The sequence below is a fragment of the Aquarana catesbeiana genome, linkage group LG02 (genome assembly GCF_042186555.1).
Source record: "Aquarana catesbeiana isolate 2022-GZ linkage group LG02, ASM4218655v1, whole genome shotgun sequence".
In the NCBI taxonomy this organism is placed as follows: domain Eukaryota; kingdom Metazoa; phylum Chordata; class Amphibia; order Anura; family Ranidae; genus Aquarana; species Aquarana catesbeiana.
Window position 1 is genome coordinate 287,057,776 of NC_133325.1, and position 27,278 is coordinate 287,085,053.

General features: G+C 41.0%; 1 protein-coding gene across 2 annotated transcripts; it reads left to right on the top strand.

The window, feature by feature from the left end:
* The first annotated feature begins 311 nt into the window (after nt 1–311).
* LOC141127732 (inosine-uridine preferring nucleoside hydrolase-like) lies at nt 312–22,984 on the top strand. 2 transcript variants are annotated; one of them, XR_012241586.1, is made up of 7 exons: nt 312–555; nt 8,790–8,983; nt 9,955–10,134; nt 13,359–13,470; nt 15,180–15,316; nt 18,112–20,166; nt 20,212–22,984. XR_012241586.1 is itself a non-coding variant. In XM_073614483.1 (6 exons), the coding sequence occupies exons 2-6, from the start codon at nt 8,801–8,803 to the stop codon at nt 18,457–18,459; spliced, it is 960 nt and encodes a 319-aa protein (XP_073470584.1). In that variant the 5' UTR covers nt 312–555; nt 8,790–8,800; the 3' UTR covers nt 18,460–22,984. The 2 variants fall into 2 exon arrangements, 1 of the variants encoding a protein (XP_073470584.1); XM_073614483.1 differs by having other exon boundaries at nt 18,112–22,984.
* The last annotated feature ends 4,294 nt before the right edge of the window (nt 22,985–27,278 follow it).

Here is a 27,278-nt window from a genome sequence, read left to right on the forward strand (position 1 = left end):
AAAAAACAGTAAAGTTAGCCCTTTTTTTTTTTTTTTTTGTATAATGAGAAAGATGAATATGGAAATGTGTGTGCTGGGCACGTGGAAACGGGCAGATCTACAGCCTTACATCTTAAGAAAGAACTGCAACTTTTCCCAGCTTACATTACTTGTACTCACTTCTCCCCCGCAGCCTTCCACAACCTTATCATGCAAGCCGACAAATAACTTGTGACTTACAGCACGCTAATTCTCAATAAGCCAATCACAGCTGGGGGCGGGTAAAAAAAAAAAAAAAAAAAAAAGGACTGGTATCCCGTGAGCCCAATCGCAGCCAGGGGGCGGGCAGAATAAATGACTTGTGATTGACAGCACGTTGGTTCGCGTTAAGCCAATGAAAGTTAGGGGCGAGCTAATGTGAAGAAGGACTATCGTATAGAGGTCCTACAGTAGGACTGTACAGGTCACACGCGGAACGCACAGTGCCGTGCTGTATATTATTCTGTGTCTCCAGTTTACACTTTCCAGGCGGTGACAGAAGTTGTGTATTCAGCGGAGATTCCTGTGAAGTGTTTGGTGAGTGTGACTTGTGAGCAGTGCCTGGCATCATCTTCCTTCCTCCCTCCTACTGTGTCCTACAATGTTATGTAATATGTTTATGTGAGGGGGGAACCCGTGCTAAGCAAGGGTCCTCTCAGTCACCCCTCACCCATACTGCTCATTAACCCTTTCATGACTAAGCCTATTTTTGTAATTTGGTGTTTACAAGTTAAAATCCATATTTTTTGCTAGAAAATTACTTAGAACCCCCAAACATTATATTTTTTTAGCAGAGAATCTAGAGAATAAAATGGCGATTATTGCAATATTTTATATCACATGGTATTTGTGCAGCGGTGTTTTAAACGCAAATTTTTGGAAAAGGGACAATTTCATGAATTTTAAAAAATCCAAACAGTAAAGTTACCCCAATTTTTTTGTATAATGTGAAAGATGATGTTACGCCGAGTAAATAGATACCAAACATGTCACGCTTTATAATTGCACGCACTCGTGGAATTGCGACAAACTATGGTAGCTATGAATTTCCATAGGCGACGCTTAAAATTTTTTTTACGGTTACCAGGTTAGAGTTACAGAGGAGGTCTAGGGCTAGAATTATTGCTCTCGCTCTGACGATCGCGGCGATACCTCACATGTGTGATTTGAACACCGTTTACATATGCGGACGCGACTTCCGTATGCGTTTTCTTTGCTGCGCGAGCTCGCGGGGACGGGGGCGCTTTAAAAATTTTTTTTTTATTATTTATTTATTTTATTTATTTTTAGATTTATAAATTGTGTTTTTTAAAAAAATGCTTTTTTTTTTTTTTTACTTTTATTGCTGTCACAAGGAATGTAAACATCCCTTGTGACAGTAATAAGTGGTGACAGGTACTCTTTATGGAGGGATCCGGGGTCTAAAAGACCTCCGATCCCTCCTCTGCACTTCAAAGTATTCAGATCGCCGAAAACGGCGATTCTGAATACTGTATATTTTTTTAAATTCGGCGCCATTGGCAGCCGAGTAAACGGGGAAGTGACGTCATGACGTCGCTTCCGCGTTTACATTGAGAAGGCTGGAACGAAGCCGCCCATGGCTTCGTTCCAGCCCGCCCACAGCCGCCGGAGACAGCCGATTGGACACCGGGCCTCCCGATCGCACGGGAGGCCCGGTAAGAGCGGCGGGAGGGGGGGGATGTCCCCTCCCGCTCCTCCGGTATAACAGCCGAGCGGCTTTTAGCCGCATCGGTTGTTATATACGGGTAGCCGATCGCCCGCTCTGAACAATGGTACCAGGATGATGCCTGCAGCTGCGGGCATCATCCCGGTATAACCCCGGAAAGCCGAGTACGCATATCTGCGTACGGTTGGCGGGAAGGGGTTTTAATAGCACCCACTACCAACCAACTGTACATAGAGACTTCACCAGTCATTTCTTTTATTTATATGTAGCACTTACCCCCGAAGGAGCTGCTGATTAATTATTATATCCGTAAATCAGGTTTTCCACCCAGCCCATCGCAGCCCATAAAAGTAAAAGCAGTCCATCTCAGTTCTTTTTCTCTTGTTTTAACCGGTTCAATACAGGGCATTTTCAACCCCTTCCTTCCCAGACCAATTTTTAGTTTTCAGCGCTGTCGCACTTTAAACGACAATTGCGCGGTCCTGCGACGTTGTACCCAAACAAAATTGATGTCCTTTTTTCCCCACAAATAGAGCTTTCTTTTGATGGTATTTGATCACCTCTGAGGTTTTTATTTTTTGCGCTATAAACAAAATAAGAGCCACAATTTTGAAAAAAAACACAATATTTTATACTTTTTGCTAAAATAAATATCCCAATTTTTAAAAAAACAAACAAATTTTTTCCTCAGTTTCAGCCGATACATATTCTTCTACGTTTGGTAAAAAAAATCGCAAATTTTTTTTACGGTTACCAGGTTAGAGTTACAGAGGAGGTCTAGGGCTAGAATTATTGCTCTCGCTCTGACGATCGCGGCGATACCTCACATGTGTGATTTGAACACCGTTTACATATGCGGACGCGACTTCCGTATGCGTTTTCTTTGCTGCGCGAGCTCGCGGGGACGGGGGCGCTTTAAAAAATTTTTTTTTATTATTTATTTATTTTATTTATTTTTAGATTTATAAATTGTGTTTTTTAAAAAAATGCTTTTTTTTTTTTTTACTTTTATTGCTGTCACAAGGAATGTAAACATCCCTTGTGACAGTAATAAGTGGTGACAGGTACTCTTTATGGAGGGATCCGGGGTCTAAAAGACCTCCGATCCCTCCTCTGCACTTCAAAGTATTCAGATCGCCGAAAACGGCGATTCTGAATACTGTATATTTTTTTAAATTCGGCGCCATTGGCAGCCGAGTAAACGGGGAAGTGACGTCATGACGTCGCTTCCGCGTTTACATTGAGAAGGCTGGAACGAAGCCGCCCATACGCAATAGTACAAGCCTGACAAAATTTTGCCTGGAACTGTACTTTATAGTTTAAACACAGAAAAGGTCACCTACATGAAAGTAGGTGCCCGCTACATATATAGATATAGATAGATATATATATATATTTATTTATTATACATATTTTTTTTTATTATTATTATTACAGTGAGGGAAAAAAGTATTTATTCCCCTGCTGATTTTGTACTTTGCCCACCAAGAAAGAAATGATCGGTCTATAATTTTAATGGTCGGTTTATTATAACAGTGAGAGACAAAACAACAACAAAATATCCAGAAAAATTGCATTTCAAAAAGTTATAAATCGATTTGCATTTTAATGAGTGAAATAAGTATTTGACCCCTTCGCAAAACATGAGTTAGCACTTGGTGGCAAAACCCTTGTTAGCAATCACAGAGGACGGACGTTTCTTGTAGTTGGCCACCAGGTTTGCACACATCTCAGGAGGGATTTTGGCCCAACTCCTCTTTGCGGATCCTCCCCAAGTCATTAAGGTTTCGAGGCCAACGTTTGGTAAGTCAAACCTTCAGCTCCCTCCACATATTTTCTATGGGATTAAGGTCTGGAGACTGGCTAGGCCACTCCAGTGCCTTTAATGTGCTTCTTCTTGAGCCACTCCTTTGTAGCCTTGGCCGTGTGTTTTGGGGTCATTGTCATGCTCGAAGACCCATCAACAACCCATTTTCAATGCCCTGGCTGAGGGAAGGAGGTTCTTACCCAAGATTTGACAGTGCATGGCCCCGTCCCCCGTCCTTTGATCCGGTGAAGTTGTTCTGTCCCCTTAGCAGAAAAACACCCCCAAAGCATAATGTTTCCACCTTCATGCTTGACAGTGAGGATGGTGTTCTTGGGGACATAGGCAGCATTCCTCCTCCTCCAAACACGAAGAGTTGAGTTGAAGCCAAGGAGCTCAATTTTGGTCTCATCTGACCACAAAACTTTCACCCAGTTCTCCAAATCATTCAGATGTTCCTTAGCAAACTTCAGACAGGCCTGTACATGTGCTTTCTTGAGCAGGGGGACCATGCCGGCTCTGCAGGATTTCAGTCCTTCACGGTGTAGTGTGTTACCAATTGTTTTCTTGGTGACTATGGTCCCAGCTGCCTTGAAATCAATGACATGTTTCACCCGTGTAGTTATGGGCTGATGCCTCACCGTTCCCATGATCATTGAAACTCCATGAGGTGAGATCTTGCATGGAGCCCCAGACCTAGGGAGATTGACAGTTATTTTGTGTTTCTTCCATTTGCGAAGAATCGCACCAACTGTTGTCACGCTCTCACCAAGCTGCTTGACGATGGTGTTGTAGCCCATTCCAGCCTTGTGTAGGTCTACAATCTTATCACTGACATCCTTGGACATCTCTTTGGTCTTGGCCATGGTGGAGAGATTGGAATCTGATTAATTGCTTCTGTGGACACACGTCTTTTATACAGATAACAAGTTGAGTTTAGGAGCACAACATTTGTTGGCTGAAAGTTGGACAATTGTCAGAAGGAGCGTACTAATGGTCAGTTTTTAGGACAACAGTCTGTCAACAGACAATCCCCTGCCAACAATCGCATCGCTTGTACAAGACTTTAGGCTGGCCATACATTATACAGTTTTCTTTAGATTTACCTTCAACTATGTAGTGCAAGGGCCTGCTTAATTGGATACAATTGAAAGTGTTGTTTAGTTTTGACCTCATAATATATGTATTTTGGTAAATCTAAAGGAAAATTGAAAATGTATGGCCAGCCTTAATCTCACCATACAAGCAAATGACTGCACAAAAATCTGGTTCCAGGGTAGAGTCCAGAGTACTCAACCTGTTACAGCTGAGCTTGTTTACCCCTCAGTGAGCCAAGCAGGCTCACTACTAGGGTTGCCACCTCATTCCTTTAAAACTGAACACATAATAATTACACAGGTTCTGGGAATGATTAAGGTGGTGAATAAACTCACTCAGCGCCTTATGTGCATTAAATTAGCCCCAGGACCTATGTAATTAATATGTGTTCGGTTTTAAAGGTATTGGGGGCAACCCTACTCACTACAGAGCACAAAAAGAAAAACAGTTTGTATACAGCATTAATCTGAGACAAATATCCCCCATCCTAGACACAACCCATCGTTTTTCCTGGCTTCCTGTCACAACATGCATCCACACTCTTGTCAATCTAGGACTTGCGGCTGTGTTCATATAGTTGCTGCATACCCATAGCATAACATAGACTGCCTGCACACAGCTCCAGCTACATAAAAAAAAAATCTGCTTCAAACTACAAACCTTAAAACCTCATTCACATACAGAGCTTTATTGACTCAATTTAGTTCTGTATTTTAGTTTAAGCAGGAATTTTGTAAGTTATGCTGTGTTTGTGTCTGCTAATAATGGTTTTATTGTATTTTTTTTTGTGAAAAGGAGATGATGAGACAGGATCTTTTTTGTTTGGGATAAAGATTTTACATAAATAACCACTTGCTGACTAGGCCTTTTCTGAAACCTTTTGTTTACAAGATTAAATTAGTATTTTTGCTAGAAAAGTACGTAGAACCCTAAAACATTGTGTGTGTATATTGTAAAAAAAAATTATCAGAGACCCTAGAGAATAAAATGGCAGTCGTTGCAATATTTTATGTCACACTGTAGTTCCGCAAGGGTCTTTCAAACACAATTATTACACTTTCATGAATCAAAAAAACAAACAAAAAAAAAAACCCGTAAAGTTAGCCCAATTTTTTTTTGTATAATGTGAAAGATGATGTCATGGCAAGTAAATAGATACCTAACATGTCGTGCTTTAAAATTGCACCCGCTCGTGCAATGATGACAAACTACGGTGCTTAACAGATCCCAGATCTCTCATTTAAAAGCAAAAAACAAAACAAAATGACGCTTTGACTTAAAAAAAGAATGATCTCTTTAAGCCCGAGAATTGGAAGTGACGTCGGTGGTTGCTCCAGTCCTCCAAGGACATAGAGTTAAGTGGGGGTTGCCCTCACTCAACTTCCTGCCTAGCCATCGGCCACATCGGATCGTTTCTGGGCTTCCTGACGACTCTGGTAAGCTTGGAAAAGACCAGGAAGCGCTTGAAGGGGTGGGGGCACCTCTCCCGCCTTCTCTAAAAGTGATCCTGCGGCAAATCTGCTGGGACCACTTTTAACCAAAGAGGAATCGCCCACAGAACAAAATGATACCGGGGTAGCAAGCTGCCAGAACAACAGTATTTAACATCAAAGTCGTGATGTAAATGCACTTGCGTTCGGCAAGTGGGTAAATGAAAGCTGCTCTTTAGGACCACTGTCACATGGTCTTTCTCATGAAACTAAACTTTTATTTTGACTGCTGATACAGATACTGCTGGCCAGGAATCCTAATGCAGCAATCATCTTCCCTGCACAGATTCATACACGTCTATTTCTGGTAACCTGCTGGAGTACCCACTGGAGGGTAGTTTTGTCTGCTGTGAGCCAGATATATATATATATATATATATATATATATATCTCTAATTTGACGTTACATACCGTGGTTGTGGCAGCAACTAGCTGCCATAACACCAGTATTTTTTTAAACAGTGGGTGATCCTCTTACATGTAAAAGTGGTCCTGGATTCGCCATGGGATGACTTTTATGGGCAACAGGAGAGGTGCCCCCTCCCGCCGCTTTCCGGTTGTTTCCCTCACTTACCAGACCGGCGGTAGTGGTAAAAACAATCCAATCCCGTGGAGCGATGGGCAGGAAGTCAATTGAGGGCAAGATGGTCCCCCCCTCATCTCTATGCCCCTGGAGGACTGGAGGGACGTCTGACGTCCCTTCCACCTAATGGCCTTAAAGGGACAATTCAATTTTTTTTATTATAAAATGTTAAATTAAATTTTCTTCTTTTTTTTTTGCTTTTAAGTGTCAATGTGAGATCTGAGGTCTTTTTGACCCCAGATCTCACAATAAAGAGGACCTGTCATTCTTATTTATATTATAAGAAATGTTTACATTCCTTGTAATAGGAAAAAAGGGATCAACATTTTTTTTTAAAGGAACCGTGTAAAAATAAAAAGTTAAATAAGAAAAAAAAAAAAAAAGCAAAGCGCCCTGTCCCAGAAGCAAACGCATACGTAAGTCGCGCCCACATAGGTCAACAGTGTTCAAACCACACATGTGAGATATCGCCGCAATCGTTAGAGCGAGAGCAATAATTCTAGCACTAGACCTCCTCTGTAACACTAAACAGGTAACCTGTAAAAAAATTTTAAAGCATCGCCTAAGGAGATTTTTAAGTACTGTAGTTTGTCGCCATTCCACGAGCAAGCGCAGTTTTGAAGCATGACCTGTTCCATATCTATTTACTCGGCGTAACATCATCTTTCACATTATACAAAAAAAAAATTGGGCTAACTTTACTGGGGTTTTTTGGGTTTTTTGATTCATGAAAGTGTATTTTTTCCAAAAAGAATTGCGCTTGAAACACTGCTGTGCAAATACAGTGTGGCATAATGTTTGGGGGTTCCAAGTAATTTCTCTAGCTAAAAATACTAATTTAAACTTGTAAACAACAAATGTCAGAAAAAGGCCTGGCCCTTAACTGGTTAAACTCATATGAGTCCCAGCGCCTCTTGGATGCCCTTCCCTTTTTTTTTTTTTTTTTTTTTCTTTTTTTTTATTATTGCAGCTCCCAATGTGACATCCATGTGTGTGAGTGCACGGCGCTAAATGCATCCTGGAATGGGAAGAGGCAGCTGTGCTCCGGGATTTCTGTAAAGCACCTTCACATACATTGACAAAGGCAAATTGTCTGTGTTTGGAGCATACATCAGCACCCATGAGGGTATATGGTGCTCGTGTATATGGAGCCCTACAGGCTCAGAATACCTATATCAGTCCCATGTGGAAACACTCATAAATTCGGAGAATTGTGTGTGGCCGCCACTCTTCAGTTTTTTTCAGGTGTGAACAAATAAAAAATACTCCCATGATGTAAAGTGAACTACACAAGTCTGCTGTCAGTACAATGTAGTGGACATTAGAATGAAAAAACTGCTAGTGCATTAGCATCTTTTATTCCTAAATGATAATGTGACCTGTAGCTATCCTAACAATTTAATCAAACATAATTTTCATTTTTTTTTTTTTTCCAAACAAAGGTTAGAAAGAGTAGAGGAAAATCAGAGGTACGTTTCACAATAACTAAGTAGACATGTGACTCACCGAGCAGGATGTGCCTAACTGCATTAGACCCCTTTCACACTGGGGCGGTTTGCAGGCGGTATTGCGCTAAAAATACCGCCTGCAAACCGCCCCTAAACAGCCTCCACTGTTTGTTCAGTGTGAAAGCCCGAGGGCTTTCACACTGAAGCGGTGCGCAGGCAGGACGGTGAAAAAAGTCCTGCAAACCGCTTTTTTGGAGCGGTGAAGGAGCGGTGTATTCACCGCTCCTGCCCATTGAAATCAATGGGACAGCGCGGCTATACCGCGGCAATACCGCGGCTATAGCCGCGCTGTACGAGGGATTTTGACCCTTTTTCGGCCGCCAGCGGGGGTTAAAACCGCACCGCTAGTGGCCGAATACCGCTGCAAGAACGACGGTACAGCAGCGCTAAAAATAGCGCTGTTGTACCGCCGACGCCCCCACCGCCCCAGTGTGAAAGGGGCCTTATTCATCTAAATCCTTTGACACAATATATTGGTCTTTCTAATAGTTTTGGAGAGTTTATACTTTTCTCTACATGCACATGGTTTTTCACCCTCTCTGACCTGAAATCTGGGAAGGTACCTCTTCAATTCATCTCAGGACTGCTTTTGTTTTCTCAGAATTACACACCATGTCCAAGAAGTTGCTGCTGGTGGATGTGGATTGTGGGGTGGATGATGCCCAAGCACTTATGTTGGCTCTGGCAGCTCCTGATGTCAAAATCTTGGGTATAACCTGCTGTCATGGAAACTCTACCTTGGAAAATGTCTGCAGGAATGTCCTGTGTGTTCTGAAATGCTGCAATAGGCTTGAGGTAGCTGTGGATTTCAGATATATACATTTAAGTACTGTCTAAAGTTATGTTTATAAAGGATGCTATGCTTTCAATAACATGTTTCCTTATTGTTCACGCTTTCCTTTTTTTTTTTTTTTCCTCTCTCTGTCTCCTGCTAATTTTAGTAAAAAAACATATTTCGGTGAAAATTATTGGTTTATGGAGTCTCTGTGCCTTTGACAGCAGTTGGGTTAAAAAAAAACAGAACCTGGGTGTGAAGCCTTCCCCCTCCTAGTCTGCATCTAATAGTTATAAGTGTTTTTTTTTTACTTTACTAGATATTTCAGGTAATTAAGCTAACAATAGTGTCAGAATGTAAGCTTCCTGGAGTCCCCACAAATATGTTTGTGAACCTCCCAGCTGCTTTTATGTGGACTTGCTAAAACTGCTAAATTCCAGGCCTTTACACCAGGCCTTGACATCTGCTCGACACAGCTTTAGGCCCAGTTCACACTGTTGTGTCAGCATGTGAAAACATGCTCTATGTGCGTTGGAGCACTTTAGTGCCATTCATTCCTATTAGCACTACAGCACATCCTGCCTATGTACATCTGAGTTTTAGCTTTGTGTCAGACATATGTCTAGGCCCTATGTCTAGTGTGGACCTGGGATCTAGGAGCTCACCAAACCCACAGAAAAACTATAAATTAACAAAAAGATATATATCTATATAGATATAGATATATATCTATATCTATAGATATAGATATAGATATAGATATAGATAGATATAGATAGATATATATATATATCTATATATCTCTATCCACATCACTTATTTTCAATTGACATGTTCTTTCTAAAGCAGGGCAGACACAGTAAACAATGATCCTAGTTCTCTATTTTACATTGTTAAACCAGTTCTGTAGTGAGTATATATAGACCAGAGCTCTTCACATTTATTGAATTGACTTTCATCTAATAAGTGAATTAGTTTTTTTGCATATTAGATTCCTGTTTATGGTGGAGCAAGCAGACCGCTACTTGGGAAAAATATCCATGCTAGCGAATATCATGGAGTAGATGGCTTGGGCAATGTATCAGATCTTGAGTTCCCTGGTCGCGAAGCCTTGAACAAAGAGAATGCAGTTCTTGCAATGCTGAGGATAGCCAATGAACACCCTGGGAAGGTGAGACCTCTTCTGTACTGTAGGTTTATAACTTTGCTTTGGTAAACCTATAGTTCCCTTCTCCTCCTAAAGAGGAGCATTTAAAAAAAAAGGTTTTGTTACTTTAAAGAGGAACTTCACCCTAAAGGGGAAATTCAGCTTTATGTCCTTTCCTCATTCCTCTACTACATTTGGCACATCTTTTTGGGGGAGAAAGTACCTAGTCTTGATAGGTATCCATTCCAACTTCCACTCGAATTGCCTAGGCGATCTTGGCGGAAGTTCATTCCCCTTTTTGCAGCCTTCTGGGACATGTCACAGGTCCCAGAAAGCTGTGGGACCATTCACAAAGTGCAGTGCGGCTCGCACATCCACAGTGGAAAGCTGGCTGTGAAGTTGGAAGGAGTCCCACAGTAAACGTGCTAGCACTAAGGGCCTGAAAGCCGGCAAAGAACTGGCCTGGTTGAGCACAGTACTGGATCTCTAAACAGATAGGTGTCCTTTTCATAAAAGTCAGTAGCTGCAGTATTCGCAGCTGCTGTCTTTTATTTTCTTTCTAGGGTGAACATCCTATTTTAAGTGGATTCCAATTTAGTACATCATTTTCAAATACACATCAATGCTGCCCAGCTTTCAGGAGAAGTCCATGTCCTTGTTGCCTTTCCTTATCAAAGAGGAAGCATGTTTATTTCATGTTTTGTCAAACCTTTGGAATTATTCTAGCTTTATTCTCAGCTGTAGAGTCAGTGGACCTTTTTGCAGTGTTCATATTCTTTTTTTTTTTTACTCTGGAAAATCTCTTTTGGAGAACTTTTGCCATCATAAGGTAACATAAATTGCTTGGAAACATGTTAAAGGAATGTAAAGAACTGCTAAGTTAGCAGGTTTCTCAACAAATGCCATTTATAAACCTACCTATTTCTATAGCATAATACTTGATTTGTGAGATATTCGAAAGAAAACACATTCCTTTTACTGAAAAACAAATATGATTCTACACATTCAATTGGACTAGAGCAAATCTGTCATACCTGGAAATCATAGTGTTTAAAGCCTCATTTGCATTTGATTCGAAGGTCCTTAACCAGTTCAGCCCCGGAAGGATTTACCCCCTTCCTGACCAGAGCATTTTTTGCGATTCTGTACTGAGTCGCTTTAGCTGACAATTGCGCAGTCATGCGACGTTGTACACAAACAAAATTGACATCTTCTTTTTCCCACAAAAATAGAGCTTTCTTTTGGGTGGTATTTGATCACCTCTGCATTTTTTAATTTTTACGCTATAAACAAAAAAAGAGCGACAATTTTGAAAAAGAAAAAAAAAAGCAATATTTTTTACTTTTTGCTATTATAAATATCCCCAAAAAATATAGTAAAAAACAAATTTCTTCCACAGTTTAGGCTGATATGTATCCTTCTACATATTTTTGGTAAAAAATCGCAATAAGTGTATATTGATTGGTTTGCGCAAAAGTTATAGCGTCTACAAAATAGGGGATAGATTTATGGCATTTTTATTATTACTATTTTTTTACTAGTAATGGCGGCTATCTGCGATTTTTATTGGGACTGCGATATTATGGCGGACACTTTCAACACTATTTTGGGACCATTGTCATTTATACAGCAACCAGAGCTACAAATAGCCACTGATTACTGTATAAATGACACTGGCAGGGAACGAGTTAAACACTAGGGGGCGAACAAGGGGTGTGTCCTAGGGAGTGATTCTAACTGGGGGGGGATGGGCTCAGTACAACATGACCGATATCACTGCTCCCGATGACAGGGAGCAGTAGATCCCTGTCATGTTGCAGGCAGAACAGGGAAATGTCTTGTTTACATAGGCATCTCCCCATTCTGCCTCTCCTCGCCACAATCACTGGCTGCCGGTGAACATTGAGTTTGCAGGACCCGCGGGCACGATCCCGCGGCGTGCCCGATAGGCGGCAAATTCAAAGGGACGTACAGGTCCGCCCATTCGCCTGCCTGTGCCATTCTGCGACGTATATGTGTGCGCGGCGGTAGGCAAGTGGTTAAAGCAATCTTGTGCTGTGGCTATACATTATAAACTAATGCTGGCCAAACACTATACAGCTGAACCCATGTTCAAAAAACAAACATTCGGCTGTGAGAGAAAACGATAGTGCCATCATGTAATGACTGATAAATCGTTCAGTGGACATAAATAAATCAATTTTTTGTTCTTTTTTTTTTTTACATATACCTAGTGCAAACAGTTCGCACAGGAAACACATTAACCTTTCAATTTATCATTTGTATGGCAGAAAATTTCCAAACTTGTCCTTCGTTTTTTTTGGCTTAAACACGTCCCAAAGATTATTGATTTTGTGCCCATTAACCGGCCGAAAAATGAACAAACTGTCTAAATGACCAAATTACGGCCGTTTTTGGTATTTTTTTTTTTTTTGTGGTGTATGGCCAGCATAAGGCTTCTTTTGGATTACAGGCACCATAATTGCAAAATCATACCTGTATAGTCAACAACCTGCCAACCATTGCTTTAGTTGCTATTTTTTGACAACACTAAAGGTTTACCTTAATATTGCTCAACATTCATTTGTCCATCCTTTATGTAGAGTGTGCATTTTATGCATTAGTTTGTAGGGATATTAAATTTCAATACTTAATGGACATAGGGGGTTATTTACTAAAGGCAAAGCCACTTTGCGCTACAAGTGCACTGTAAGTGCACTTGGAAGTGCAGTCATTGTAGATCTGAGGGGAACATGCAAGGAAAATAAAAAACAGCATTTTTGTTTGCACATGATTGGATTATAAAATCAGCAGAGCTTCCCCTCAGGTTTACAGCGATCTACAGCGACTGCACTTACAAGTGCACTTGTAGTGCAAAGTGGATTTACCCTTAGTAAATCAACCCCATAGAGTTGATATCGCTGATTCTGTGAGAATTGATAAACTAGGTAAGAGTTAATTAAGCTGTAATGCATGACACATTTTAATCACAAAAAACCCAGTCTGCATGTATTAGCATAGTAATTGGACATCCACAGAATTATCCAGCAGTGTATTCCATTGTCTTTGTGCTTCACAGAACTATTAACAACCAAGCAATTTGCTTGTTAATTTGTATCTTGGGTTAGTCCAATCAATGGACAGTGTTTATTCCACGTATTTGAAAGAATATTCAGAGTAAAGCCTTATCTATAGAAAAACTGATGTCCTTCTGCTATGTATTTGATCGTACATATTTTTAAATTTAGGTCACTCTTGTTGCAACTGGTCCATTGACAAACCTGGCTTTAGCTTTAAATATGGATCCAACTTTCCCACAAAAGATTAAAAGCCTTTTCATTATGGGAGGTAACATGGAGTGTAAGTATTTGATGTTTTATTTTGAATAAGCCACATAAACCAACTCCTATAGTCAACATATTGGTCATTTGATTTTGGCCTCTGGTATCTATTATTCTTTAAACAGTGATCATTCTATAGAAATCCATTCAAAAGATACTGGGTTCTGTTTTTAAAGGATAAGTTCGCTTTAAAAAATAATAATAAATGCACATTTTTATATGCAGGTAAAAAAATGTGCATTTACTATTTTTTTTTTTTTTTTTTTTGTAAGAGCCTAGAAAGCATTGCACCCACGATCAGCAGATCATGGGTGGCATGCTGGATTCCTACAGACTGTCAATGTAAGCTGCCTGCCAATACAGCATACTGGCAGGCAGTTTCACACTGACAGGAAGAATCAAAGAACTAGAAGAGTGTTCAGTAGCGCTGTGGTAGTTTATTGAGAACTACAATCATCTGACAGCTGCAAAGGATGTCAGTAGTTGTAGTTTTCACATTCACAGAACTTTGTAAATGAATGACACAGCCAGTAGGGTGAAGCCAGCACCCACTTTTTTTTTTTTTTTTTTTTTTTTTTTAATATTGTGACAGCGAGCAGGGGGAGAAGATGGTTGGCCAAAACCCCCCCCCCCCCCCCCCCCCCCCACGCGCGCTCGCTGTCAAAACATGGGGGTGTGGGGGCCAGTGCATTTGTAACATGTTACATCCTGAATATGGGTGTAACATGTTGCAAACATATCCTTTTAACCCAGAATACTTGGCATAACCGGTTTTGTGGAGGCTCTTGTATAACAAAAAAATGTTATTGTAAAATAAAGATTTTATGCAATGGTAACAAATATAATAAAATCAGATTAAAGCATATCTAAACCAAAAATAAAAAATATATATTGCAACTTCCTAGTTTTTGGATACTGTGTCTACATTAGTTTTGATTTTTCAGGATTTTCCTTTGTCACCTAGTAATCTTGCAAATATTACACTTCCTGTCTCTGGGTGGCCATCTATGAAGGGGGCCCTGGCTGTCACCCAGACTGGAATTCAAACATATCTGTTTTTGTTCATAACTATTACATGGGGGAAAGCAGAGTGTACCAGTGCCAGATGTGTATATAACTTAGATGGCTTTCACACTGAGCCGCGGGGGTCGTTTTTAGCTCCGTTTTAGCGGCGCTATTTGGCCGCTAGCGGGGGTTTTAACCCCCCTGCTAGTGGCCGAAAAGGGGTTAAATCCGCCCGCAAAACGCCACCGGTATCGGGAGCAGCGGTGGAGGAGCGGTGAATTCACCGCTCCTTCACCGCTCCTAAGAAGCTGCTGTCAGGATTTTTTGTGACGCCCTGCCAGCGCACCGCTCCAGTGTGAAAGCCCACAGGCTTTCACACTGGAGTGAATGGAGCCGCTTTTTTCAGGCGCTATACAGGCACTAGTTTTAGCGCTGTAGCACCTGAAAAATGCTGGCAGTGTGAAAGGGGTCTTAAACTGAGTGAGTTCTACACGTGCTGACACTCTCACATCTTTAAGTGCAAACTCTATGGAGGTGACGTTTAAGCTTTGTTTCCACAAGAGAGCAATCATCATAAGTATTTTACTGTCATTATGTTTAAAATTGTTAAGTTGGCTGTGCTTGAGGCAATTATCAGTTAAAGTAAATTTTGGGTTGGCAGTCCTGCTTTCCTAAACAAATTCTTTCTTATTTAATTAAATTAATTTTAATTTTAATTCTTAGCTAGAGGAAACTTTACAGCTTGTGGCGAATTCAACTTTTTATGTGATCCAGAAGCTGCATATGCAGTTCTAAATGGCTTTGATTGTCCAACTCACATTTCCACCTGGGAGTTCACTTTCAAAAACATGCTACCTTGGGTAAGATGAAATACGGTTTTATTGTTTTTAAATACATTCTTTGTTATTTTTCTATATTGAGAGGAGGTTACTGTATTCTGTACATGCACCAAACAAAAGACTTGGTTACTGCTCTGTTCATTTTCCTTGGTTTGAGGTTAGTGATGATAAAAAAAGCAAGCGCTGCTTATCACATATTTGCTGTGCAGTGCTACATACCTAATCTATGCTAGTGCTTTTCCACCTTTTGCTGTAGGGCAGGGGTGCTCAACTCGTGACCTGCGGGCTACCCTCTGATGTGGCCCTCGACCACAAAGCAGGGAAGCGAATGGCCATGGTCTGGGATGGCGGTCCACAAAGCCCAGATCATGATCAGCAGCTTGCCAGCCATCCCAGAGCATCAGAGTGCATTATGCCAACACTGGCTGCAGAGGGAGCAGAAGCTGCATAAGCTGATGCTTCTCAGTAGCGCCGACTCCAGTCCCAGGCGTAGTGACACCAAGTGCACTTCGCCTGGGACATTTCTAGCAGCCTGGAGAGCAATGCCAGGTCAGTGTATGAAACATTCCATACATTGCACTTTTGCAATGGGCATATTTGCACTGATAAAAAGGTTATTGGGTGGCTTTCACACTGAGCTTCTACACTGAACTTCTACTATATCTTGTGGGTTTGGTGCGCTTTCTAAAAGCACGCTAACACTCCTGAATAAAGGAGTTTTGGAGCACTTTCAGAAAGTGCACCACACCCGCAAAATGTAATAAAAGTCTATGGCTCTATGCAGCTAACCCTCAGCAAAGTCACAGGTGCATTAGGCTGCACCCGCAGTGCATCAGTGTGAAAGCAGCCTTATAGAAGGCTCAGGACAGTAAGGGCTCATTTTACATTTTCGGTTTGGGGACGGTAAAACCCCACAGTTCATTGTGGCTTGCGACCGGTTATTAAAGACAATTTTTTTTTTGTGTAAATTTTGGCTTGAGTAAGGGGAGGGTTGTTACCTTTTTTTATAAGGTTTATTTTTGCCACCTGGGTCTCATTAAGGAGATTTGCCTTCACTTTCTATCCCATAACCAAAACAGGAATTGAGGGAATATCCCTCTAAAGTTAGGGAACCCCTGGTTGTCACCAGGGTCATCAGAACTAGTGTCCCCATTGGAATATATCTCCACTATTCCTGTTCTGTGGACAACCCAAAATTTGGGTTTTTCTTTTACTTTCACTTTCTGTGATTGACAGTAAATAGAACACAAAAGTTCTTTGAGAAGGTGTATCTCCCTCTCACAGACAACAATAAAAACCTGGCAGGTGTTCTAATCCCAACTTCATTCTATCCAAAATTGAAAGTTTTTGCCTTTTAGTTACAGTATACTTTAAGATTTGAATTGTAGACTGTAAGGGAAGGTTGTTGTTTTAGCCGTTTTTGGGCCTCAAATGTGTTTATCCTTTGCAAGTAGTCCGCTTCTTCTTTAGAGTTCCTAAGGAAGATGAGGAAATTAAAGGCAGAATCTGATTACTATGCAGACAGTTTTGTTAGATGCCTCAAACAGGACCATGATACGTGATCTCATGGGTTGGGACTGGTAATACTAATGCTGGCCATATCCTCTTTGGTTCTTAATGATCCTGCTGCTGACCCAAGCACCCCTTCTGCTGTTTGTAGTATGGGCACACTCTCCTACCAACCAGACCAGAGATCCCTGAATCAGTACACAGTCCTCTATGGAGAGAACGGTGCTCTGGCACAGTTTGTACTCACACTGGAGCAAACCATACTTTACCATAAGTGAATCGTGTCCAAGACCACCTCTTGCAAGTGGTCCCAGGCATCTTCTAATAAGGATGCCTGTGTAAGATGAGATTTTTCCTCACACTTTGATTATTTCACTTTTTTTGTGTCTTGGGGACAACATGTCGTACATATTTTGATTGCTAGAATGTTGATTGTTGCTTTTTATACATATTGTATGCATGAAAGTAAACATTTAAAAAATTGTGAATTGGAGGTAAATCGCATTTAGATTCTACAGAGATCATAACTGTGATAGAGATCTCTGATTGTTTGCCAAGCGTTTCTACATATGGTTAGAATAGACCTGCTAATTTGTATAAAAATTCTTAAAAGTAACTTGTTAGCATTCAAAGTATTTCCAACAGTCCCATGTTTAGTTCTGACACACTCTGAAGAGCTCCATTGTATCTAAAAGCTCATACTTCTGTAATGCCCCATACACACGGTCGGACATTGATTGGACATTCCGACAACAAAATCCTAGGATTTTTTCCGACGGATGTTGGCTCAAACTTGTCTTGCATACACACGGTCACACAAAGTTGTCGGAAAATCTGATCGTTCTGAACGCGGTGATGTAAAACACGTACGTCGGGACTATAAACGGGGCAGTAGCCAATAGCTTTCATCTCTTTATTTATTCTGAGCATGCGTGGCACTTTGTGCGTCGGATTTGTGTACACACGATCGGAAATTCCGACAACGGATTTTGTTGTCGGAAAATTTTATAGCCTGCTCTCAAATTTTGTGTGTCGGAAAATCCGATGGAAAATGTGTGATGGAGCCTACACACAGTCGGAATTTCCGACAACAAGGTCCTATCACACATTTTCCTTCAGAAAATCCGACTGTGTGTACGGGGCATTAGTCAAGTGTTGTGAACAGTTGGATGAGGCTCCTGCTGTTGCTTATTAGTCAGCTTTAGCGGGATATCAGTCTTTCAAGTTAGTACATAACAGGAATCCACTGTTAACTATTCCCACTTATATCAGCAAACCAATCAGTAATGCCATATGTCTTTTCCTAGACATTTTACAAGGAGTGGCTCGCCCAGGATACTCAGAAGGCAGACTTTATGAGGAAAATTTCAGCTCATTCTGAGAAATACACCGAAAGATGCACTGGCAAAGCAGGGGAAGCATGGACTGAAGGATTTGTACCGTGTGATTCTTATGCCATGGCAGCAGCCATAGACGAAAGCTTTGTTACCAGTGTCATTCACTGTGCGGTAAGCGTAGAGCTCAGTGGCGCACTGACTCGAGGGATGATGGTGTTGGATCTGAGGGAGACACTACAAAAAAAACATAAAGCTTTTATCCTGACAAAATGTGACACCGAGAAGTTGAAAAGTCTTTTAATGGAAGCATTGAAATAACCTGCCTAGATGTACTGAGGAAGTGATCACTTCACTTCTCTAATGCTATTAACCACATGACCACAAGAATCGTGACAATGCTTGCACCAGAATATTGAGCCCCCATCAGTTAATTCTTAAAATTAACACTCTTCTCTTTAAAACTCAGGAAGTAGTTAATATAGAAGGTATTACTTATTCAGCTGTGATATACAGACTTTGTTCCCTGAGTTCAAGGAGCACAAAACATATTATGTATTTGTGTAGATTATGCAAATAGCCACGTAGGGATTTCCTAAGGACAAAACTTACAGAAATCACAAATCCTGATTCTGGAAGTGGTCAGCTTGCTTCCTTAAGAAACCGATTGAAGTACTTTAAAATAAAAATTGCCCATTTCTAAACTCACATACACATCCTACAGCCTTTCATATTTAACCACTTGACAACTGGGCACTTAAACCCCCCTCCTGCCAAGACCAATTTTCACCTTTACGTGCTCTCACACTTTAAATGACAATTACTCAGTCATTTAATACTGTACCCAAATGAATTTTTTGTCCTTTTTTCATACAAATAGAGCTTTCTTTTGGTGGTATTTGATCACCTCTGAGTTTTTTATTTTTGGCGCTATAAATGAAAAGACTGAAATTTAAAAAAAAAAAAACATTTTTCTTTGTATCTTTGATAAAATTTTGCAAATTATTATTTTTTCTGCATTTATAATGCTACATATCTTTGGTAAAAATAACCCAAATTAGTGGCTATTATTTGGTCTGTGTGAAAGTTAGAGAGGCGACAAGCTGTGGTGCAAATCATAAAAAAATGATCACACCTGATGTACTGGTGGCCTATCTCATTTCTTGCAACCCTAACAAGCCAGGAAAGTACAAATACCCCCCAAATGACCCCTTTTTGGAAAGTAGACATTCCAAGGTATTTAGTAAGATGTATGGTGAGGTTTTTGATGTTGTCATTTTTTCCCACAATTCTTTGCAAAATGAAGATTTTTTTTTTTTCCACAAAATTGGCATTGTAATAGGTTATTTCTCTCACATGGCATATGAATACCACAAATGATGCCCCAAAATACATTCTGCTACTCCTCCTGAGTATTACGATACCACATGTGTGTGACTTTTTCACAGCCTGACCACATAGAGAGGCCCGACATGCAGGGGCCACCATCAGGTGTTCTAGGAGCATAAATTACACATCTAACTTGTTGACTACCTATTACACTTTTGAAGGCCCTAGAGCACTAGGACAATGACACGTGACACTGATGTGGCACTAATGACAGATGGCATTGATGGCACGTGACACTGATGACAGATGGCACTAATACATGGCACTGGTGACACTGATGGCAGATGGCACTAATACGTGGCACCGGTGACACTGATGACAGATGGCACTAATATGTGGCACTGATGACAGATGGCACTAATATGTGGCACTGATGACAGATGGCACTAATATGTGGCACTGATGACAGATGGCACTAATATGTGGCACTGATGACAGATGGCACTAATATGTGGCACTGATGACAGATGGCACTAATATGTGGCACTGATAACAGATGGCACTAATACGTGGCACTGATGACACGTGGCACTGATAACAGATGGCACATGACACGTGGCACTGATACGTGGCACTGATGACATGTAACACTGATAACAGATGGGACGTGACACTGGGGACAGGTGACACTGGGGACAGGTGGCACTGGAGACAGGTGGCACTGGGGACAGATGGCACTGACAGGTGGCACTGGGGACAGATGGCACTGACAGGTGGCACTGGGGACAGATGGCACTGACAGGTGGCACTGGGGACAGATGGCACTGATAGGTGGCACTGGGGACAGGTGGGCATGTGTGTTTGTGTGTGTGGCCGTGTGTTTGTTAGTGTTCACTCACGTTTCACTGCAGCTGCAGGTCGCTCTCCCTCCTCACACGCGGTCTCTGTGTGAGGAGGAAGAGCCGGCCATGAGAGATGATGTCATATGTTTACATATGACATCATCTCTCATTGGACACCACGATCGAGTGCTAAATGGCCGCTGTGATTGGCCATTTAGCATGATCTGTGATTGGCTGTGTCCAAGGGACATAGCCAACACAGATTTCCTTCGATGCACGCAGGGAGGAAGTAAATAGGAGGACGTCCAGGGATGCCCTCCCGACAATTGAGCGCCGCATTGTAGTTGTCTTTCGGCTATAACGCAGGCGCGAAGTGGTTAAAGCGTATGTTTTGTTAAAACTTTGTGTTTTTGATAAAAAGCTGTGATTTACATAGGGATGGGTTAAATGAGTTCTTTGGTCACAGCATACTTTTTCACTTTATAATTAGCATTGAAATATCAATACAGACAATAGTTATTTTTGGCAATCCAGTATAAGACCCCGTTTACTTCTAGTCATTTGGGACTGAGGTGGAATTGTCATGATTCTGCCTGCAATTCCAAATGGCACTACAATGCTAGTAAAACACAATGCACTTCTTTTTGTGCTATTCATTTTTAATGGCATCAAAACACGGTGCAGTTTTGCCACGATTTTCATGTTACAATCGTAGTAAACCACATTGCATGGAGATTTTCGCCCAAAAAAGCTCCTGGTCCTTTTTGGTCGACAAGCTTTACACGATATGGTGCACCCTCGCAAATAATCATGGCAAAATGGCACCACGTTTTAGGTGCCATTGAATGGCATCCAAACATGCATTATGTGATTGTAGAGCGATTTGAGATAACGGGCAGAATAGCAATGTGAATGGAGCCTAATCTCTTTCCACAGGCTCTGTGATATGTGTGACACAGCAGTGCCCACGCACAGGGTATAGTGAGTATGTGTCATGGAATTCAAGGAAGTAAATATGTGAAGATCTTATCAAAGTAAGTTTACAAATTTCAAGATTATTCAGATTATTAGAAATAAGCCAGAAATTATTGTTTCCCTTTCTCTGTCCCATAGGGGAGATTTTTCTTCTCTTCCTATCTCCGGTGCATCATTAGTTTAGAGGATTTCTCTCCAAAGTGAGGTGAATTCACCTCTGAGACAATTGCCGCCAGAACTAGTTACCCCATTGGCAGATTGACCCTCACCTAATTAAAGCAAAGCTCCACCCAAAAGGGATACTCTACTTGTTGGCTTCCTCCCCCCTCCGCTGCCACATTCAGAAAGCTCAGACCATTTAGAAAGCTCAGCGCGCTTTGGGTGTGCGCAGTAGGGAATCGGCTGTAAAGCTGCAAGGCTTTACTACCGGTTTCCTTTACAAGGAATGGTGGCAGCAGCACCCGAGAGCCGATTGAAAAATTGTTATATACCAAAACCAGCTGCCTTTAATTTTTCTGTTATTTGTATGGAAATTTCAATAAAAATTCTTTAATGATGAAAAAAAAGAAAAATCGTTTGGGGTGCTGACATTGCGGGATCCCTGAACAGCTAAGTGTCCTAATCTTAAAAGTCAGGATTTGCAACCAAGTATTAAAAAAGTGAAAATTTGATGGATGATTGTTCTGTCCCATTATGTTTGGTCCCTTAAAAAGTGGGAGTCACATATACAAACTGTTGTAATTCCTACACCGTTCACCTGATTTGGATGTAAATACCCTCAAATTAAAGCTGAAAGTCTGCAGTTAAAGCACATCTTGTTCGTTTTAATTTCAAATCCATTGTGGTGGTGTATAGAGCCAAAAAGATTAGAATTGTGTCGATGTCCCAATATTTATGGCCCTGACTGTATACAATGTCAAAGTTCAGAATGTTCCACTTCAAAGCGGCGCTGTGATCTATAAGTGTTCTCCAAAAAATTATCACAAGTGACACAAACTGTCCATAATAAATAAGTCCACCAGATGATAGTGCTGACAAACAAAAGGGTGGTTCAGTCTTCCCCCACTGAAACTGCTTTGTCCACACACCACCTCGCGTGCACAGGTGATCCCTCTCCTCAACAGAAAAGCACTCACCAAACTCTCATGCCTCCCACTTTCATGGTTGGCATGGTACACTTGTGTTTATATATAATCTCAGCTGTCAGATCATATGAACATCACCATGTATCTGCACAGAATTTATGAATGGCCATATACATGTGAGAAGAGAAGAAAAAAAATGCTTCCAATGGTACAGTAACCAAACAAATTAAATTTATTTTAAAAAATAGCCACAGACACATTTAAAATCAAATTAGCGCAAAGCAATGAAAGCCTCAGGTGTCATACAACTATGTGATAGACTGAAAAGTCTCACCACCTCCAGGTACCCCAAATGGGACTCTGCGCCACTTCCGGTTCTGGTCCCAATGTCACATCCGGTCGCTGCGCACCGTCACGTTTCGTCACTTCCGACTTCGTCACGAGGGGGGACTGAAACTAGTTTGGGCTTTACATAAACCTTAATATTGTCTTGATCATTTCAGAAGTTGTATTTCAAGGTCATTTTAAGATGTTTACATCTAGTTCTTTTTTCTAAAATGTGGTTTACACAAATAGAATTATTTTGAATAAAAAAAATAAAGTGTTAATACTGTATGTTTGTGTTCAATGCATGCTTTCCTGTGTTGACATTTTTTTCATTTTAACCTATTCTGTATCCAATGTATTATTTATTTACATCAAGTGAAAAACATTGGAGGTTTTTGTTGATACAATTTATTATCGGCATGTCCTTGGTAGAGGTGTAAACATCTAAATAGGGTGAAAGACTGAGGGCACCATCACACCTCACCTAAAGTAAAGAGCTTGACTGTTCTGAAACATAGTATGGACACATAAAATCCACTAGTTGTACCAAAAAAAAATCTACGTACACCGCCATCAAAAGACCCTGAGTGGTTTCAAATATTTTACTACAGCCTAATCCAGTGTTTTCAGACTAGGATCATTTCACTAGCACTAAGATGCATGTTATATTCTTTCTTGTCCATTAACTCTGCCAGTGCCATTTTTGCCTTTTTTCCAAACCTGGTAAAAAAATAATTTTAGGATTAATTGAAAGCTGAACTCCAGGAATTCAGCTACTTTGTAAAATGTGCTGGATTAGTAGAGGTTAAAGTGGTAGTAAACACTTTATAATAATAAAGCCTGCCTGTAGGTACCAGAAATATCTCCTAAACATGCAATGTTTAATAAATATTCTCTGCTTCTGCAGCCGGTGATGTCACTGTCACATGCTCTCTGAAGGGATGGCATACCCATGGTGTTTCTTCAGAGCTTTGTTCCGGGGCCCTGACTCGTGTGCGGGAGTGACATCATCATGGCCCGGCCATTCAAGTGGCCGCAGCCTATGAACCCAGAAGGAAGACTGGGTGACGATGGAGGCCCGGTCTGTGAAAGTGTGCCACTGGAAGGCTTCATTCTATGGTAAGTATTTTTTTTATAATGTTCTACTCTGCGATGCATACTAGCACATTATAGCATTGCCTTGCAGGGGGAATTTTTTTCTTTTTTCTTTTTCTTTTTTATTGAGAATTTACTACCACTTTAATTCCAACGAGGTCCATGCCACCTTGTGGACTTATCTCTTTAATTTACAGCTTACAATTTTTCTGAGCGCTGTCTAACAATATGCGTTAAGAACAGGGGTTTAGTTGCAGACATTTACATATACATGCGTAAGCTATAGGCCCCATCAAGGCACCCTGTTCTTAACGCATATTGTTAGGCAGGTCAATTTGGTTGGTCGCTGGCTTGTTGGTAAGTTTGAGCTTTTATATCTCCTTGTATTTGTTTGACATGCGTCGCCCTTCCAGAGCTCCTTGCTGCAATAGACCAGCTATAGGTGGGGGCAGTGGCCACTTGTTTGTATTTTGATTATATTGGTCAGGCAACGCACTGACATCTTTGCTGCCATAGTGCAATGGGTTGGGTGTTCAGTGTGCCCCTGTACCTTTTAGGCTTGGTTCACACCAGTGCGTGCTGGATGCAGGTTTCCCCCCTTCCAATTCGCATAGCAGGAGATTGTGACCGGCTTTCTATGGAGCCGGTTCACACATCTCCGCAGTGGATCCAGTGCGAATTGCACAGGAGTCCTGTGTATCGTTTGGTCCGAATTCAGGTTGAAATCTGACCTGAAATGGTGAATGGAGAAGCATCAGACTCCTGCTGTGAGCCGCGCGTGCAGTAGTGTAACCCTAGCCTTAAGGAGGGATGGGCTCCTTCCAGCCTCACATATCCATAAAAATGCATGTGTTCCTATTGTGGAGATCCAGAAGTAAGGGTTAGGGACTACAGAAAACAGGGTGCCTTGACGGGGCCTGTAGCTTACGCATGTATTTGCAAATTGCTAAACCCCTGTTCTTAGTGCATATTGTTAGACAGGTCAATTTGGTTGCTCGCTGGCTGGTTGGTGAGTTTGAGCTTGGAAATCTCCTTGTATTTGTTTGGCTAGAATTAGTGTTGTCACTGTCATGCTCAGTAATATGCAACATGTAGCGCAATCCATTTTTTTTGTGCATGGGTGCCCCCGGCAGGTGTGTTTATGTTTGTATCTGAGGGTGGTATAGACATCTTTCCTCCACACTTCTGAACTGTAGTAACCCATAAACTCCTAGCCGCTAGAGTCACAAATATTAAAGAAACAAATGGCACCTAGCCTCTCAATTAAATTGGTCAAAACCAATTTTGTAAATGACTTCTAGCTCTTCGACAGGATAAATACCCAGTGTTTCTTAAAGCGTGGAAACCTTGGATTATCTGGCTTCATACAGTTCCTTCAAAAAGTATTCATACCCCTTGTGATTTTCCACATTTTGTCATGTTACAACCAAAAACCTAAATGTATTTTATTGGGATTTTTTGTGATATACCAACACAAAGTGGCACATAATTGTGAAAGGGAAGGAAAATGATAAATGGTTTTCCACATTTTTTTACAAATAAATATGTGAAAAGTGTGGCGTGCATTTGTATTCAACCCCCCTGCGTCAATATTTTGTAGAACCACCTTTCACTGCAATTACAGCTGCAGTCTTTTTGGGGATGTCTCTACCAGCTTTGCACATCTAGAGAGTGACAGCTTTGGAAAATAGCTTAAGCTCTGTCAGATTGGATGGAGAGCTCCTGTGAACAGCAATTTTCAAGTCTTGCCACAAATTCTCAATTGGATTTAGGTCTGGACTTTGACTGGGCCATTCTAACACATAAATATGCTTTGATCTAAACCAGGGGTCTCAAACTGGTGGCCCTCCAGCTGTTGCGAAACTAAAAGGTCCCATCATGCCTCTGACTGTGGGAGCCATGCTTGTAACTGTCAGCCTTGCAATGCCTCATGGGATTTGTAGTTTCACAACAGCTGGAGGGCCGCCAGTTTGAGACCCCTGATCTAAACCATTCCATTTCAGCTCTGGCTGTATGTTTAGGGTTGTTGTCCTGCTGGAAGGTGAACCTCTGGCCCAGTCTCAAGTCTTTTGCAGACTCTAACACGTTTTCTTCTAAGATTGCCCTGTATTTGGCTCCATCCATCTTCCTATCAACTCTGACCAGCTTCCCTGTCCATTTTCAAGAAAAGTATCCCCACAACATGATGCTGCCACCACAATGTTTCACAGTGGGGATGGTGTGTTCAGGGTGATGTGCAATGTTAATTTTCCACCACACATAACATTTTGCTTTTAGGCCAAAAAGTTCAATCTGACCAGAGCACCTTCTTCCACCTGTTTGCTGTCCCCCGCATGACTTCTCGCAAACTGCAAATGGGACTTCTTCTGGCTTTCTTTCAACAATGGCTTTCTCCTTGTAGCTCTTTCATAAAGGCCAGATTTGCGGAGTGCACAAATAATAGCTGTCCTATGGACAGATTCTCCCACCTGAGCTGTGGATCTCTGCAGCTCCTCCAAGGTTACCATGGGCCTCTTGGCTGCTTCTCTGATTAATGCTCATCTTGCCAGCCCTGTCAGTTTAGGTGGATGGCCATGTCTTGGTAGGTTTGCAGTTGTGTCATAATCTTTCCATTTTCCAATGATGGATTGAACAGTGCTCCAAGAGATGTTCAAAGCGTGGGATATTTTTTTATAACCTAACCCTGCTTTAAACATCTCTACAATGTTAACCCTGACCTGTCTGGTGTGTTCCTTGGCCTCCATTATGCTATTTGTTCACGAAGGTTCTCTAACAAACCTCTGAGGACTTCACAGAACTGCTGTATTTATACTGAGATTAAATTACACACAGGTGGACTCTATTAACTATCTAAGTGACTTCTAAAGGCAATTGGTTCCACTATATTTTAGTTAGGGGTATCAGAGTAAAGGGGGCTGAATACAAAAGCACGCCACACTTTTCACATATTTATTTGTAAAATATTTTGAAAACCATTTATCATTTTCCTTCCACTTCACAATTATGTGCCACTTTGTGTTGGTCTGTCACATAAAATCCCAATAAAATAAATTTTCCTTTTTGGTTACAACATGACAATGTGGAAAATTTCAAAGGGTATGAATACTTTTTCAAGGCACTGTATACCGTAATGTCTGCCCAGACAACTTGTCTATTTATTTCTATGTCTGTTTTTCTTTTTTCTTCTGTATATGCTGCAACAAAATGTTCTTACTGTAAATTACAGGCTTTTTTTTTCTTACTTTCTATTGATTGCTCTCTATTTGTAACAAATTGACCTGGTTCAATTTTGCATTTGTTTAGTCAAAGTCCTAATAAAAATCGATTTAAAAAAAAAAAAAACATGGGGGTGGGGGTTTAAGTGCTTGGGTGTAACTTTCCATTTTTCTCACTTTTTTTTTTCACTAAATTTTATTCTTCATTACATAGTGGACAAAAAGACCTCCATGTGATTTTTTTTTTTTTTCTTTATTGGTGACAGTTTCTT